Here is a 16,009-nt window from a genome sequence, read left to right on the forward strand (position 1 = left end):
GGGGTCCCTTATGGAGATCTTCGAGGAGGTGGCCTGCCCTGTAGGACCGGCGGCTTAGACATCCTAAGTTAAGATACACAGAGCACAGTGCATTCAAACTTAGGGAGAGTCAGGAACCCATCCGCTCGACCTCCGGAAATAGATGCGGAGGACAGGTAGCGAGTTGGAGGTGACCAAGTGCCCGAGGCAGAAAGAGACAGGCTAGGGCTAGGGTCAGGGGCCACCGCTAGTCCTTTGTAACGGGAGTCGGGGTGGGGGCGGTCGTTCGCAATCCCAAGGGACACAGGAACGACGCCCGCCGTGGAGGCCGGCCCGGAACGCAGCCTCCACAGATTTCCCGCGAAATCGCGTTCCGGTTGTGGTCAAGACCATTCTAGAGGGGGGGCGCCGAGCCAGTTGTACGTAGGTGTACTGCGGGGCGCGGGCTGAGGCCGTCCAGTTCCCCCTATCTTTGCCCAGTGGTGCCTTCCGGGGTCGCGGCCGCGCGAGGACGCTGTCGCGATTGGTGGGCCCCCGCTGGGGGCGGAGCCAACGGTGCCGCCGGCGGGAAATCTGCGTACTGCTGAAGCGGAGCTGAAACGCGCACCTTAGGTGGGCCCGGGCTGGGCCGGGGGCGTTTGGTTGTGGTCGGCCGGGGAGGCCAGGTGGATGTAAGGAGTTGAGAGAAGGGAAAACAGGAGCGAGGGAAGAGGGGCGGGGGTCTGTAGGGAGCGTCCACACGAACCCGCGTCCCTGTTGCGCAGCCCGCCATGTCGTCTCCTGCATCTACCCCGAGCCGCCGCGGCTCCCGGCGGGCCGCCCCAGCTCAGCCACGTGAGTGTCTGGTCCCTGTTGTGCCCCGCGGGGTCCTTGGGGAGGGCGGACGGTGCCGGGTCAGCCCCCGTGCAGGCCCGGTGCCGTCAGCGCCGACGCCGCGGTGCCCTCCACCCCCGCAGGCCAGGATCCCTTGTCGTCCGGAGAGCCGCAGCCGCTGCCCTCGTCGCCTGGCGCCGAGCCCCGCACCCCATCCCGCGCGCCGCCCGCAGGTGCGCTGTCAGGGGTGGGATCCGGGGCGGGGGGTGGACGCCCCGCTGGGCTCCTTCCTTCCCCCTCCGCCCCGGCTCACCCGTGTGGATGCGATCCCCAGCGGTCCCCCTGGACCTGGACATGAGCTCGCCGCTGACCTACGGCACCCCCAGCTCGCGGGTGGAGGGCACCCCGAGGAGCGGCGTGCGCGGCACTCCCGTGCGGCAGAGACCCGATCTGGGCTCGGCCCGGAAGGGGCTGCAGGTGGACCTGCACTCGGACGGGGTGAGTCCAGGGCCGGTCGGAGCGCGGTGGGGTGCGCGATGCGGGCGGTCCCCCGAACCCGCTCCCGTCGGCTTTTTCTGTGTAGCCGCCCGCGGAAGATACAGTGGCGAGCGAGCAGTCTTTGGGCCAAAAACTCGTGATTTGGGGAACAGATGTAAACGTGGCAACGTGCAAAGAAAACTTTCAGGTGAGGTATCATTCCTCCAAGCTTCGAAAATGTGAGAGCAAGTGTGTGTGACCTATGTCCGAGTGCCCCAGTGTTTAGGCACAGATGCTTATGTGGGTCAGAATCATAGATGTAGTTTTAAAGAAAAAAAACCTGCTTGTTTTCAAATTCTGACACTACTCCTATTATTTTTGTGTAGTCGAGTTGGCTTACAATATTGTGTTAATTTCAGGTATACAGCAAAGTGATTCAGTTACAGTGATACATTTTCTTTCTGATTTTATTTCGTTTTAGGTAACTAATAAGATATTGAACATAGTTTCTTGTGCTATATAGTAGATCCTTGTTGCTTTTCTATTTTACATAAAGTAGTTTGTGTTTGTTAACCCCATACTGTTAATTTATCCCTCCCTTCCCCTCTCCCCTTTCTCTTTGGTAACCACACATTTCTTTTCTGTGTGAGTCTGTTTGTTTTGTATGTAGACTCATTTGTGTTATCTTTTAGATTACATACAGAAGTGATACATAGTACTTGTTTTTCTCTAATTTACTTCATTAAGTATAATATTGTCTGCACCTATCTGTGTTGCTGCAAGTGGCCGTTTTTTTAATGGCTGAGTTGTATTCCATTTTATATAAATACATATATGTCACTGTGTGTGTGTGTGTGTGTGCGCGCGCACACGCGCCTGGTTTTTGTTGCCACGCTGGGGCTTTTCGTTGCAATGAGCAGGAGCTGTGTCTAGTTGCGGTACGTGGCCTTCTCACTATTGTGGCTTCTCTTGTTGCAGAACATGGGCCCTAGGTTGTGTGAGCTTCAGTAGTTGTGGGGCTTAGTTGCCTCGAGGCATGTGGGCTCTTCCCAAGGGTGGATCTCATAGTCTCTGCATTGGGAGGTGAATTCTTAACCACTGGAGCACCAGGGAAGTCCCATCACATCTTCTTAAGCCAATTGTTTATTGATGGGAACTTGAAAAGATACATGCACCCTAGTGCCCATAACTTGAGTAGCTGCTTAATCTATTCTCTACGTTTAGAGATTTCTTCAGCGTTTCATTGATCCTCTGGCTAAAGAAGAAGAAAATGTTGGCATAGACATTACTGAACCTCTGTACATGCAGCGACTTGAAGAGGTAATGAAATGTGCTTACTTAAAAATGCAAGTTAACTGAATTTTGTTTTAAAAACAATTAGCAGAATATAATTTGTTTGTTCTGTTCTATAGATTAATGTTACTGGAGAGCTGTTTTTAAATGTAAACTGTGAACACATAAGATCATTTGATACGAATCTCTACAGACAGCTCATTTGCTACCCACAGGTAAGAATTTGGCTTTGACCTTAGCGGACTACAGTGAACATCTGCAGGGTTTCTGGATAGCAGTCTTCTCAGTAACAGAATATGCCTGCAGAGTGCCTGTGTGTGTGTGGGCACTACAGGGGGTGAGAGGATGGGACAAATTGAGAGCATAGTAGTGAGGAAGGTGTGTTTGTACACTTAGGGCTGATTCACGTTGTACAGTAGAAACTAACACAATACTGTAAAGTAATTATACTCCAATTAGAAAAAAATAAGTGAACATATAACCATTGTATGACACAGCAATTGCATGTCTGGAAATTTATCCCAGAGGAACAAAAGCTTACGTTCACATAAAAACCTGTACACAGATGTTCATAGCTCCTTCAGGTCAGTTGTGGGCAAACAGCTGTGGCATGGCCAGTCTGGAACATGCCTCAAAGGTAAAACATACTGGGACTTGGATGGATCCCATGGGAGCAAAAGGTTACATACACATCTAAAAGGTAATGTTAATGTATGGTTCCACTTACATAATATTTGAGATGACAGAATTTTAGAGATGGACATATGAGTAGTTGCTTGGGGTTACAGAGAAGGAATAGGGGAGGGAGAGCTCGGTATGGTGACCAAGGGACAACATAGGGATCTTGGGTGGCTTTGAAGGACTATTCAGTACCTTAACTGTGGTGACAGATTCATGAACCTATGCAGGTGATAGAATTAATAGAACTTGATACACACACATATACATACAAGAGTGAATACACATAAAACTGGGAAATCTGGATATAAGTGAGTTGTACCAAGTTAATATCTGCTTGTGATATTAGACTATTTGCAAAATGTTATTGTTAATGGAAACTGGGTAGACTCAGATCTTTATATTTCTTACACCTGCATGCTGATCTACAATTATCCCAATAAAAAAGGCAATGAGAATTTAAAAAAAAAATGTTTTTGTAATAAATTGAATATGCCTCAAAGAGCCTTTTTTTCCTTTTTCTCTTTTTTCCTTTGGCCTATGCCTCATGGCATGTGAGATTTGGAGTCCAAATGACTGGACCACCAGGGAATTTACCCCCAAACTCCTAAACCATGTTCTTTCTTTTTTAAGTTGAACACTTTTTTGTACATATTAACGTTGAAAATCAAGATATGTGTTACTTTTGCTGGCATGTCATAGTGTGATTGGCAGTGTTTCTTAGTATGTGCATAAGGTGATAGTGACTCACAATGGTGCACTGGGTTTGCTGATATGAAATATCTTGAATGAAAATGGTCACATGCCTGCCATGTCTTAACAGGATGTGTTAACCATACTACAGTCTTCTCTGGGCTTAAGGCCAGGCTTTATCAACAAAGCATCAGCTGTACTGATCCTATTAATAGCTGTAGGCTTTGGAGGCAAGCAGACTTATTATTAAATCTTGATTTTGCTGAATTGCTGTGTAACCTTGGCTCAGTTTCTCAGCTTCCGAGCAGCCATTTCCTCATCTACAAGAATGGAAAACAGGTATTAACAAATTTGAGTAAGAATTATGGTTTAGCCTACCTTGCTATCATTTTGATATGGAGGAAAAGACATGAAAGTATGGGCTTGGGTTACTAGTTAAAAGCCTAGTCATGCCAGCACGGCCTGAAGGAACTACTGTAGACTCGCCTCTTTAAGTCAAGAGAGAAAGTGCTGATGTGTGAAATTGCAGCATGCCCAAGGGTTTGTGAACTGCACGTGTGTGATTTCTAGGGTAATGCTTCTGGATTATACCATGTTCTTTTGTTTTTATGCCTTGCTAATGTCAGTTGCGTTATTATATTTAATCCTAAGCTAAAAATACAAGCATAGCTTGGCATCCTACGTTTGTTTTTTAGGAAGTCATCCCAACTTTTGACATGGCAGTCAATGAGATCTTCTTTGACCGCTACCCTGACTCAATCTTAGAGCATCAGATTCAAGTGAGACCATTCAACGCCTTGAAGACTAAGAATATGAGGAACCTGAATCCAGAAGGTACTGTCTTTCCCCCAGTTTTAGTGAGATACTGTTGACATATAGAAGGTAATGTTTTTAACAGCAGGAAAATACCTTACGTGAGAGTCACTTCACCAGGGAACCTTAAAGGAATTGGTAACAGTGACGATGGTGGACAGTGTGTTGACAGAAACCAGGAACAGGCTCAGGCTCTGTTGTGCCATATGCTTGTAGGTCCACCATACCTTTTTTTATTAGTAACAAATGAAATTATATAAAAGATATAACTTTTGACAGTTTTCTATCTTAAGGTAAACTTACCCATTGATGATAGTTTTAGTTACTTTACTAAGTAGGCACTTTCTCAGAATCAGTGTAGAAAACAGATCTATAAAATATGGTCCCTTCCCTGATGCATAGGAGAAAGTCTGGTTTGGGAAGACGGAGAAGAGGCAGAAGAACAGCGTAGGGGTCTCCGCCCAGGGAGACGGCGCACCCTGGGCCCCAATCGGAAGGGTTTGCAGCCGAAGGTTTGGAAAGCAGACCTGAAGCTTCTGTTCTTTATTTGGGGAAACGCTATATCAGGGCCCCAGTTATTAGTGGGACAGGTGAACCCCACATGTATAGTGGGTGATGGGTATGGCTATAAAGAACATTATCACAAGCACGTGGGCTGTTGCAGCCGCATCATAAGTCCGGTCGTCCCCAGGCAGCCTTGGGCTGGCTGAGCTCGGTGTAGGTCAGTAGACTTGAGGGATTGAGAGGAATCTGGCTGGACATAGGAGGGGTGTCCCAGGCCAGAGCTGAGGGTGCCCAGTCAGGTGTCGGTACTCTGGCCACAGCGTCTCCTTTGACTCCAGCACCCCCATGCAGCCTGCGGCAAGGTCCTCCAGGGCTGGACAGCAGACCCAGACCCTTGGGGAGGCCCACGCCCAGCTGGGACAAGCCACCTTCTCTCCGCCTTGCAGACATTGATCAGCTCATCGCCATCAGTGGCATGGTGATCAGGACATCACAGCTGATTCCAGAGATGCAGGAGGCCTTCTTCCAGTGCCAAGTGTGTGCCCACACGGCCCGCGTGGAGATAGACCGTGGCCGCATCGCTGAGCCTTGCGTGTGCGAGCGCTGCCACACCAGCCACAGCATGGCCCTCATCCACAACCGCTCCATGTTCTCCGACAAGCAGATGGTACGTGCCCCCTCCATGTGCCCTGTCCTTGTTTTGCCCCTGCTGGGTCCTCCGAAGCTCGGTGTAACCTGTCCACTCCTGCGGCCCTAAAACCACGCTTCCTGACTGGGTTGACCTGGAAGGGAGTACCGCCCAGAATGAATTGGAAAAGCAAGCAGAGGGTGATGCAGGCTCACCCACCGCCACCCTGATGTGGCCACCCCACCCCTACATGGGGGAGCATTTACTCAACAATGCTTTCGTAATGGAGGTGAGACTGAGTTGCTGGAGACTAGTGTGTTGTGGTGAGCATAGCCCTCTTCCAGAACAACGTCCCTGGGGCGGTGGAGGTGCCGGGTATCTGGATGTCCTGAGATGTCCATTCCCTATCCTTCCAGATCAAGCTCCAGGAGTCTCCTGAAGACATGCCCGCGGGGCAGACGCCGCACACGGTCGTCCTCTTTGCTCACAATGACCTCGTGGACAAGGTCCAGCCTGGGGACAGAGTGCACGTCACAGGTGAGGGCTCCACCGTCAGGCCTCTGACCTGGTCGGGGGCACATGACCTGGGGCTGCTGTTTTCAGTGCCTGCCTCTGACCTCCAGTGTGGTGCCTTCCCAGACAGCAGGCTGTCTTCCTGCTATTGTCCGAAATAACTAGAGCTACTTTAAATGTGTGAGCCTTTTGGATGTCCTTTCTTTTTAGGCTTTTGGAACAGGATTTTAGAATTTTTAGTCAAATTATTAATAAGTGTACATTCACTTAAAGAGAAATGAGAATTCTGTCTCACACTGAACACAGCAGCAAGCAGGCGCCGTGCGGAGGTGGGCGTCCCCAGTCAGCCTTTCAGCTGTGCTCAGAGCCCTCAGAGCCCCGCTCCCCGCACTCTGGGCTGAGAGCAGGCAGGTGAGAGGGTGTCCTTCGTGCCCTCAGGCATCTATCGAGCCGTCCCCATTCGCATCAACCCCAGAGTGAGCAATGTGAAGTCCGTCTACAAAACCCACATTGATGTCATTCACTACCGGAAGACCGACTCAAAGCGTCTGCATGGCCTTGACGAAGAAGCAGAGCAGAAACTTTTCTCTGAGAAACGTGTGGAGTTGCTCAAGGAGCTTTCCAGGAAGCCAGACATCTATGAGAGGCTTGCATCTGCCCTGGCGCCAAGCATCTATGAGCATGAAGATATAAAGAAGGTAACTGACCTGGAAAGGCTTCTTGCTTGTGGCCAGTCCTGAAAGCTCAAGGTCAGATGGTGTGAACACCGGAAAGGCTGAGCCTCGGGTGGAACAGGGGCCGCACCCTCATCTCCACCCCCAGCTCACCCATTTCCAGGCAGGCCCCGCGTGGCTTCTGACATGCTCTCATCCTCTGATCTCTTCACCATCCATGCTCAGCCCCCTGCCTCTCCACCGCCCGCCTCAGGTGAGTGCTGAGACCTGTCTGTCCGTCTGTCCAGGGAATCTTGCTTCAGCTCTTCGGCGGGACTAGAAAGGATTTCAGCCACACGGGGAGGGGCAAGTTCCGCGCGGAGATCAACATCCTGCTGTGCGGGGACCCAGGGACCAGCAAGTCCCAGCTGCTGCAGTACGTGCACAACCTGGTCCCGCGGGGCCAGTACACGTCTGGGAAGGGCTCCAGCGCCGTGGGCCTCACTGCCTACGTCATGAAGGACCCTGAGACGCGGCAGCTGGTGCTGCAGACCGGCGCCCTGGTGCTGAGCGACAACGGCGTCTGCTGCATCGACGAGTTCGACAAGATGAATGAAAGCACGCGCTCCGTGCTACACGAGGTCATGGAGCAGCAGACGCTGTCCATTGCCAAGGTCAGCCACCCACCCGCTCTGAGGTCTGCGTGGGGGTGGGGGTGGGGCCTGAACCACAGCCTCTGGACTTGCAGCTCGGGGGCTGGCCAACACTCTGCTGTCAGGTCCCTGCCCATCTGCGTGTACTCTACAGGACCTGGGTCCTCTGTGCAGTACTAACCTCGAACGCCTGGCGCTCAGAACTTGAGTTTGTCCTAAATCTCACACCAGGGGTTTGGTTTTTGAGAAGGATGTAGCCACAGCAAATGTTTACCCCCACCTCCATCCTTGGCATGAAACCCAGTTTAGGCTTCCCCAGTGGATGCTGCAGGTACCGTGCTTGTGTGCCAGGGATCCCTGGCAAAGGCCACCCGAGACAGGGGCTCTCAGCTCCTGCTGGCCTCAGCGTGAGGCTGCTGACCGCGCTATCTGTCCCTCCGGCAGGCTGGGATCATCTGTCAGCTCAACGCCCGCACCTCCATCCTGGCAGCAGCAAACCCGATTGAGTCTCAGTGGAATCCGAAAAAAACAACCATTGAAAACATCCAGCTGCCCCACACACTCTTGTCAAGGTATGATAGCACATGTTCATCAAACAGATGGTTTTATTTTACTCATCTGTGGAAGGTTCAGGGTGAGGGTGAGAAGGAAATAACCAGGATTAACACAGCCAATCATCCTCTCTTCATGCAGCGTGGTCTGCATGTCTGCTCAGTCATGGCTCCTGAAGTGAGAACCACGCGTTTGCTCACCTTGATGCATGCTCGTTTCTTGGAGCAGTTGGGGCCTGTCTGCTCCATTCTGTCAGAAGCCCACCTCTTGCCACGCTCGGTCCTATAGCCGCTGTAGACAATCAGCAAAGCGCAGAGAGCAGCTTCCTGCAGTAGACAAGGGTCTGAGAGCGGCATTTGTTGGAGGGGAGACATGTGACGCAGGCTTCCCCTCAAGGATGGATGTATTTCGTAAACGGGTTTTAGAATTTGGTTCCTTCACTTCTTACACAAATAGTTCCTTTTCCCCAGCACAGCTAAATGTGTTTCACTCACCTCCTCCAGTCTTCAAAATCACAGCAGTGTTTCCCTCGGGGGCCTCCTGCTTCTGACTCACCTTCAATGCCCAACACTTGTTCCCAGGCAGACTGAGGGCCAGGGCAGGAGACCTGGGGGCCTGGGCTCCTCGGGCCACCTGGGCCGGGCACGCCTTCCCCCTCCCACGGAGGCCTCAGGTGCTTGGGTGTCCTGACTGGGAACTGTCACCGTGTCTCCTCAGGTTTGACTTGATCTTCCTCATGCTGGACCCCCAGGACGAGGCATACGACCGGCGCCTGGCTCACCACCTGGTGTCCCTGTACTACCAGAGCGAGGAGGAGGCACAGGAGGAGGGCATGGACATGGCGGTGCTCAGGGACTACATCGCCTATGCACACAGCACCGTGATGCCGAGGCTCAGCCAGGACGCCAGCCAGGCCCTCATCGAGGTACCCGCAGCCCGAAGTGCTGCTGGGCCCTGCTCAGCTCTGAAACGGTCTTTAGTCGAGAACAACACTGTCTTCTACAACTGTTTTCTTTCCTGTGTTACAAAATTGACTTTTCCAAGTGTGGAAGAGGAAGAAGGATTCATTTCTACAAGTTGTGCGCTTTTTATATTTAAGTTCTTGTAAGCACAGTGTGTTTAAGACCAGGATGCCTGAGTTGAAATACTGGTGAGGCTGTTAATACTTAGTGACTTTGTAGTTCTGGTCCCTGAGCTGCATTTGCTCATTTCTAAAGAATTGGAAGTATTTTATGTTCACTTCTCAGTACCTTTTAAGTGGGCAGCAGTGCCTCGTGACACACGCATGGACGTTGTGACACTATGAAGGTTCCTGGTGCTTCGGTGGGTTTTTCATCCTGACAGTCCTGAAGATGCTCAAGTGATGGTTACAAGTGATTCGTAGTTTTCCCTCTGGGTCATCATCTTGAGAGAATTAGGTCATCCACACGCCACAGTTCACCTTTTGTGCGCTCTGTGTCAGTGCCCCTTGGCCTGCTGCTATTTGATCCTCCCAGGGTGTGAACAGGCCAAGTCCTCCACTCCCTCCGCAGCACCGTGACCCCCCCACCGGTGCCTTCCCTCCCTGCGGTCACCATGTGAGGAGTCAGCCTGTCTCCTGTCTTGCAGGCCTACGTGGACATGAGGAAGGTTGGCAGCAGCCGAGGGATGGTGTCTGCGTACCCCCGGCAGCTGGAGTCGCTGATCCGCTTGGCAGAAGCCCACGCGAAAGTGCGGTTTTCAAACAAGGTGGAGGCCATCGACGTGGAGGAGGCCAAGCGTCTGCACCGGGAGGCGCTGAAGCAGTCGGCCACCGACCCGCGGACGGGCATTGTGGACATCTCCATCCTCACCACAGGTCGGCCTTCCCCCGACGGTGCTGCCCTGTCTCGGGTCAGAGCCCCCATGACCACGCGATGGGCTGGACGGAGGCAGACGCTGGCGCACTCAGCCTAGCTCTGTCCCACCCAGCCCTCCGGGCACGGAGTGACTCAGGCCCCCGCGAGGGGGGCTCTGCTCCTGTGTGGACTGCTGGGCTGTGTCTCAGTGGCAAGTAGCGGCTCTGAGCTTTTATAAAACTGGGGACAGGATTCAGACCTCACTCTGACTTTGTGTGTTCTGGCATTCAGCCACCATCCCCTTACCTTGTCTGGTGACAAGACTAAAGGTTATTTTAGACTAAAGTTGATTTATGGCTGAAGAAATACTTCTAGAGATTTGAAAGGTGTTCCCTTCCTTATGGGAGAAACATCTTCATTGCTTTCTCTTTACTCAGGAATGAGTGCCACCTCTCGGAAGCGGAAAGAAGAGTTAGCGGAAGCATTGAGAAAGCTTATTTTATCGAAGGGCAAGACACCAGCCCTGAAATACCAGCAGCTCTTTGAAGATATTCGGGGACAGTCTGACATAGTAAGTGTTTACACGGACATTTTGTTTGTTTAATAGTTTTCTTTTCCTTTGATGCTGCTTTAAAGTTTTTTTTTTCCCTAGCTTTCCCCCTTCATTTATTGCTTGAGTAATAAATGTAGATACAGATAAAGAAGAGAAGTAAGGTCCCCATCCACCATCTGGGAGTGATCACAGTGAGAATTTTTTCAGTCTTCTGTGTGGATGTAGACGAGTGGTTTTGAGCAGAGTCAGTGGTTTCTTTTTTAATCAGTGACAGTCTTAGCTCCCTCTGTGACACTGAATCCACTAGGACATGTTTGCTGTGTCTCATGCCTTCCCCATCATGTACTCGACTGTTAGTGGACATTTAGTGTTTGCAGTTTTGGCTGTTGTTAGGAAAGCCAGGTTCACGGCAGGGGCTCTGCTGGTTGGGACCAGCCCTTGCCTGCTTTCCTGACACCCGCTTCTTGGCCCCACATGACCGCTGAGTGGTGCATACAGACCAGGGGCCCCAGGCCTGTGGTGCTTAGCATCGGACCCTTTGCGGGAAGAGTTGGAGCATGAAATGTGTGTCCAGCCGCCCAGAAAGCAGGAGACTCCAGTGGTTTCTGAACTTGGGCTCCTTGTGTGTCTGGGGAAGGCAGCTCCAAGTGTAAACTCTTTGCTCTTCCCTGAAGGCAATCACCAAGGACATGTTTGAAGAAGCGCTGCGTGCCCTGGCGGATGATGACTTCTTGACAGTAACTGGGAAGACTGTGCGTCTGCTCTGAAGGCCCAGGAGCAGCATGGTCCTGGCCCTGCCGCCAGCAGGAGGAAGGGCTTCAAGGTCATTGCTTGGCACCATGAGAATTTGCTCACGTGGCTTCAGTTTTCCTGGGAAGCCCGGGTATTCATCTGTTGATGCTGAGTGAAGTATCCTGGGCCGTCTGTGAGTGTGCAGCAGACTGTCCCTGGAGCACCAGGGCTGAGTAGCGTGTCCCTACAGACAGCAGGACGCGCTCTTCTCTGCAGACTACAGTCTTGGTCCTGGTCTGTGCTGGACTCTGTCGGGTACTGGAGACACGCGGGTGTTCCCGTCCCTCCCTGTGAGGAGGCGATGGGCTCCGCTGAGTCCTCCAGGCTTGTTTTCTTGCCTACAAGAGGCTGGTAACAATGGGGTTCCATGTTAACTTGTTTTGCTTTGCTCTAATGTGTAAAACTTCTTCCTCAATAAGTGATAGAATAAGTAATACTTGGTTATCTGGCATTTTTCACTAAGAAAAAAGCTTTAATAAACACTGCTTTTATGGAAATTCATGATGCTAATTACTTCCTATAAGTCACTAATAAGTTTCGTCATATTTAAAAATTATTTCGGTTTTAGCAGTCATTCTCATAAAACCACTATTGGCTGCAGTCTCAGGCAGAAATACGACTGTAACAAGTAATCCCTGAAACATGCCACTGTGTGAGTTTGGCCTTTTTATAACTTAGAGTCACTATTCATTGGGAAAGTGTCCAGACCGAATTGAGTGCTTAAACAGCATTACATTGGGAGTGGGGGGTGGAATTTGAGGTCACCCAAGCAGTGTCACCTTTGACTTCCCCTGAAGTAACACATTAATAATGTTTTTCTGAACTCTAATTCAGTACCAACATGGAACTGAAGGCTGCAAATGAAGTTTGATTTTAAGGGAATTTGAGTCGAATGAACCCAATGAGGGTTCTGTTGTGCAGGATCCAAGTTTATTAGGGCACATTTCTGGTCCCTTTTGGTCTGGGGGAGTCCCCAAGAGCCGGGAGGATGGGGGGGTTTGTCCTGTTGGCAGAGCCGGGACAGAAAGGTCTGCAGGCAGTGAGATGGAGGAGGAAGAGTGCGTCTCCCTGGAGAGGTCTGCCAGACCCAGTTCCAAGAGCTGGAGCTGGAGGGTGAGCGTGCGGACTCACCCCCCAAGTGCTGGGGCAGGAAGGATGGCGCCTTCCCAGCTGTGGAATGTGGTTTGTTGAGCATGGGTATGGGCAGCCCAGGCCGGGGTCCTGGTTCCTCTTCTTCCCGACCCATGCACAGGGCCAGGGCTGGCACGTGGTCCCTGCAAACAAAAGAAGAATGTAGGTTTTTCTTGCTAGGATGGTACAATTCAGCTTAATTCCTACAAGTACACATTTCAAGTGCTATAAAATAATGTAATTGAATTTGAATTTTTCCCTCTAATTTTCACCCAGACTTACTAGTTGGAGCATCCTTACTGGATTTAGACACAGACACAGATACTCCTAGCGTCTGTTATAAATATAACCACCTCCACCCAAGGAATCAAAGATCAGCAAGACTGAAGACGCTCAGAATGTAACTCTGTTAGAGCGAAGTTAGGAAATGTTTAGTTTAAGAAAGTGCTGTTACTTATTAAGTCTGAGGTAATTTCTTAAATACCTCTGCAACTCAATTTTTAAAACTTTGAAGTTTCAGGCTTAAAAAAAGTTGTTAGTATAATTCTCATTGACCCTTCACTCAAAATCCTTTGTTAGGCTTTCTCAAATCTGCTTTTAACATTCTCTATAAAATTTTAATTATTTGAGACACTTAGACAGGATGCCCCTTTACTTATAAGTATGTCCTTAATACCATTTATGTCCTAAATCCAGTAGCCTTCATATAAAACCACAGAATTACTCAAAAATTCAGGGACTTTCCTGGTCCAGCGGTTAATGAGTGCTTCCGCTGCAGGAGGCATGGGTTCAGTCCCTAGCTGGGGAGTTAAGATCTCACTGCCATGCAGTAGCACCGCCAAAATTAATTTTTTTTTTTAAGTTATTCGTTACGTAATCTACAGACATTCATAGTTCATCAAATGTCTCAATAATGCTCATAGTAAAACTAAGAAATTCATGTTTCTGCTTTAGGATCACAAGTTGCGTTTAGTTTTCATGTCTCTCCTCTTCAGTCGTGAGCATTCCTCAGTCTTTTCTCATCTTTTTGTGACTGACATTTTTAAGGAGTGCAGGCCACTGCTTTTGGAGATGTCTCTCAACTTGGGTCTGTCTGACATCTTTGGTTGGATTCTGGGTACTCTTTGGCAGCAGCAGCACAGGTGAGGCTGTGTCCTCAGCGCATCACACCAGGGGGTCATGAACCTGACCTTTACTGCTGAGGTTGAACTTTATCACCTGAGTAAGGTGGTGTTCTCCTCGTTTCTTCATTGTAAGTTGTTTGGGTTTTTTTTCTTTTTAAATTAGAAGTATCTTTTGAGGAGACAATCTGGGGTGATGTAAATATTCTGTTTCTTGTCAGATTTTGAGAGTATGTTTGAACCCCAAAGATGTTATTGATCTGGATAACTACAATGGTGTGGTGACTTAACCTAGAGCTAGACATCCTGAAGTGTGAAGTCAAGTGGGTCTTAGGAAGCATTACTGTGAACAAAGTTAGTGGAGGTGATGGAATTCCAGCTGAGCTATTTCAAATCCTAAAAGATGATGCTGTGAAAGTGCTGCACTCAATATGCCAGCAAATTTGGAAAACTCAGCAGTGGCCACGGGACTGGAAAAAGTCAGTTTTCATTCCAATCCCAAAGAAAGGCAATGCCAAAGAATGTTCAAACTACTGCACAATTGCATACATCTCACATGCTAGTAAAGTAATGCTCAAAATTCTCCAAGCCAGGCTTCGACAGTCTGTGAACCGAGAACTTTCAGATGTTCAAGCTGGATGGAAAAGACAGGAACCAGAGATCAAATTGCCAACATCTGATCACAGAAAAAGGAAAGGAATTTCAGAAAAACATCTGCTTCATTGACTACACTAAAGCCTTTGACTGTGGATCACAACAAACTGGAAAATTCTTAAAAAGATGGAAATACCACATCCCCTTACCTATCTTCTGAGAAATCTGTGTGCAGTTCAAGAAGCAACAGAACCTTACATGGAATAACTGACTGGTTCAAAATTGGGAAAGTAGTTCATTAAGGCTGTATATTTGTCACCCTGCTTATTTAAACTTATATGCAGAGTACATAATGCGATAAGGAGGGCTGAATGAATCACAAGCTGGAATCAAGATTTCCAGGACAAATAACCTCAGATATGCAGGTGATACCACTCTAATGGCAGAAAGTGAAGAGGAACTTAAAAGCCTCTTGATGAGGATGAAAGAGGACAGAGAAAGCTGACTTGAAACTCAACTTTAAAAAACTAAGATCATGGCCTCTGGTCCCATCACTTCATGGCAAACAGATGGGGAAAAAGTGGAAACAGTGACAGATTTTATTTTCTTGGGCTCCAAAACCACTTCTGACAGTATGGTGACTACAGCCATGAAATTAAAAGACGCTTGCTTCCTGGAAGAAAAGCTATGACAAACCTAGACAATGTATTCAAAGAGACATCACTTTACTGACAAAAGTCCATGTAGTCAAAGCTATGGTTTTTCCAGCAACCATGTAAGGATGTAAGAGCTGGACCATAAAGAAGTCTGAGCACCAAAGAATTGATGCATTCGAACTGTGGTGCTAGAGAAGACTCTTGAGAGTCCCTAGGACTGTAAGGAGATCAAACTAGTCAATCTGAAAGGAAATCAGTACTGAATATTCATTGGAAGGACTGATGCTGAAGCTCCAATACTTTCACCACCTGATGCAAAGAGCCAACTCACTGGAAAAGTCCCTGGATACTGGAAAGATTGAGGGCAGGAAGGAGACAGGGTAAAAGAGGATGAGATGATTAGATAGCATTACTGACTCAATGGACATGAATTTGTCCTGTGGAGGACAGAGGAGCCTGGCGTGCATCCATGGGGTAGCAAAGAATTGGACAGGACTTAGCGACTGATAACAACAACCCTTAAATATCAGCACTGATCATTTTAAAACAAATCACATTACTGCAATCTGGCAATGCCACACGATTTCACACTAGATATCCTGTTCTTAAAAACCTTTCCAAGTTTGCCTATTCTAATTAAAACAAAACAGAAACTCCTTGTCATTTGTAAGTAAAACACTGCAGGATCTGGCTCTAGCTGTCTCTGGGACCTCAGGGACACAACACTAAAACAACACTTTCAGTCACACTGGATTTCCTCTGGTGGCCAAATAAGCCCATTACTAAGGCCAGTGACAGATACCAGGGCTTCTCTCCCAGAGGCCCATTCCCCAGGCCCCAGGCCCTCCTCTTTCAGCCCCCGGCCTCTGCCTGGGCTCTCTCCAGGCTTCAGAGGGCCTCTGCCCCATGGTCTGAGCTGCAACCCTCCTCTGAAAGGGCCCCTCCCTCACTGCCTGCCCTAAAGAACGGGGCCAACTCTTGCTCTTCTGTTGCCCCATTTGCTTTTCATTACTTATCATGATGGGAAAGTGTCTCATGTATGTATTGTTTAAGTCTGCTGTTTGTCTACTTCCATTAGCACGTAAGCTCCATGAAG

General features: G+C 49.2%; 1 protein-coding gene across 2 annotated transcripts; it reads left to right on the plus strand.

The window, feature by feature from the left end:
* Positions 1–9: 9 nt before the first annotated feature.
* MCM4 (minichromosome maintenance complex component 4) lies at positions 10–11,908 on the plus strand. 2 transcript variants are annotated; one of them, XM_055545947.1, is made up of 17 exons: positions 10–650; positions 744–813; positions 936–1,025; positions 1,127–1,290; positions 1,376–1,477; positions 2,494–2,589; positions 2,682–2,777; positions 4,629–4,767; positions 5,697–5,917; positions 6,295–6,415; positions 6,830–7,089; positions 7,353–7,718; positions 8,142–8,269; positions 8,967–9,174; positions 9,858–10,086; positions 10,504–10,637; positions 11,294–11,908. In XM_055545947.1, exons 2-17 carry the CDS (start codon positions 750–752, stop codon positions 11,384–11,386), a joined length of 2,511 nt encoding a protein of 836 aa, XP_055401922.1. In that variant the 5' UTR covers positions 10–650; positions 744–749; the 3' UTR covers positions 11,387–11,908. The 2 variants fall into 2 exon arrangements, with proteins under 2 accessions (XP_055401922.1, XP_055401921.1); XM_055545946.1 differs by having other exon boundaries at positions 10–591.
* The last annotated feature ends 4,101 nt before the right edge of the window (positions 11,909–16,009 follow it).

This window comes from Bubalus kerabau, chromosome 14, assembly GCF_029407905.1.
Source record: "Bubalus kerabau isolate K-KA32 ecotype Philippines breed swamp buffalo chromosome 14, PCC_UOA_SB_1v2, whole genome shotgun sequence".
Taxonomy (NCBI): domain Eukaryota; kingdom Metazoa; phylum Chordata; class Mammalia; order Artiodactyla; family Bovidae; genus Bubalus; species Bubalus kerabau.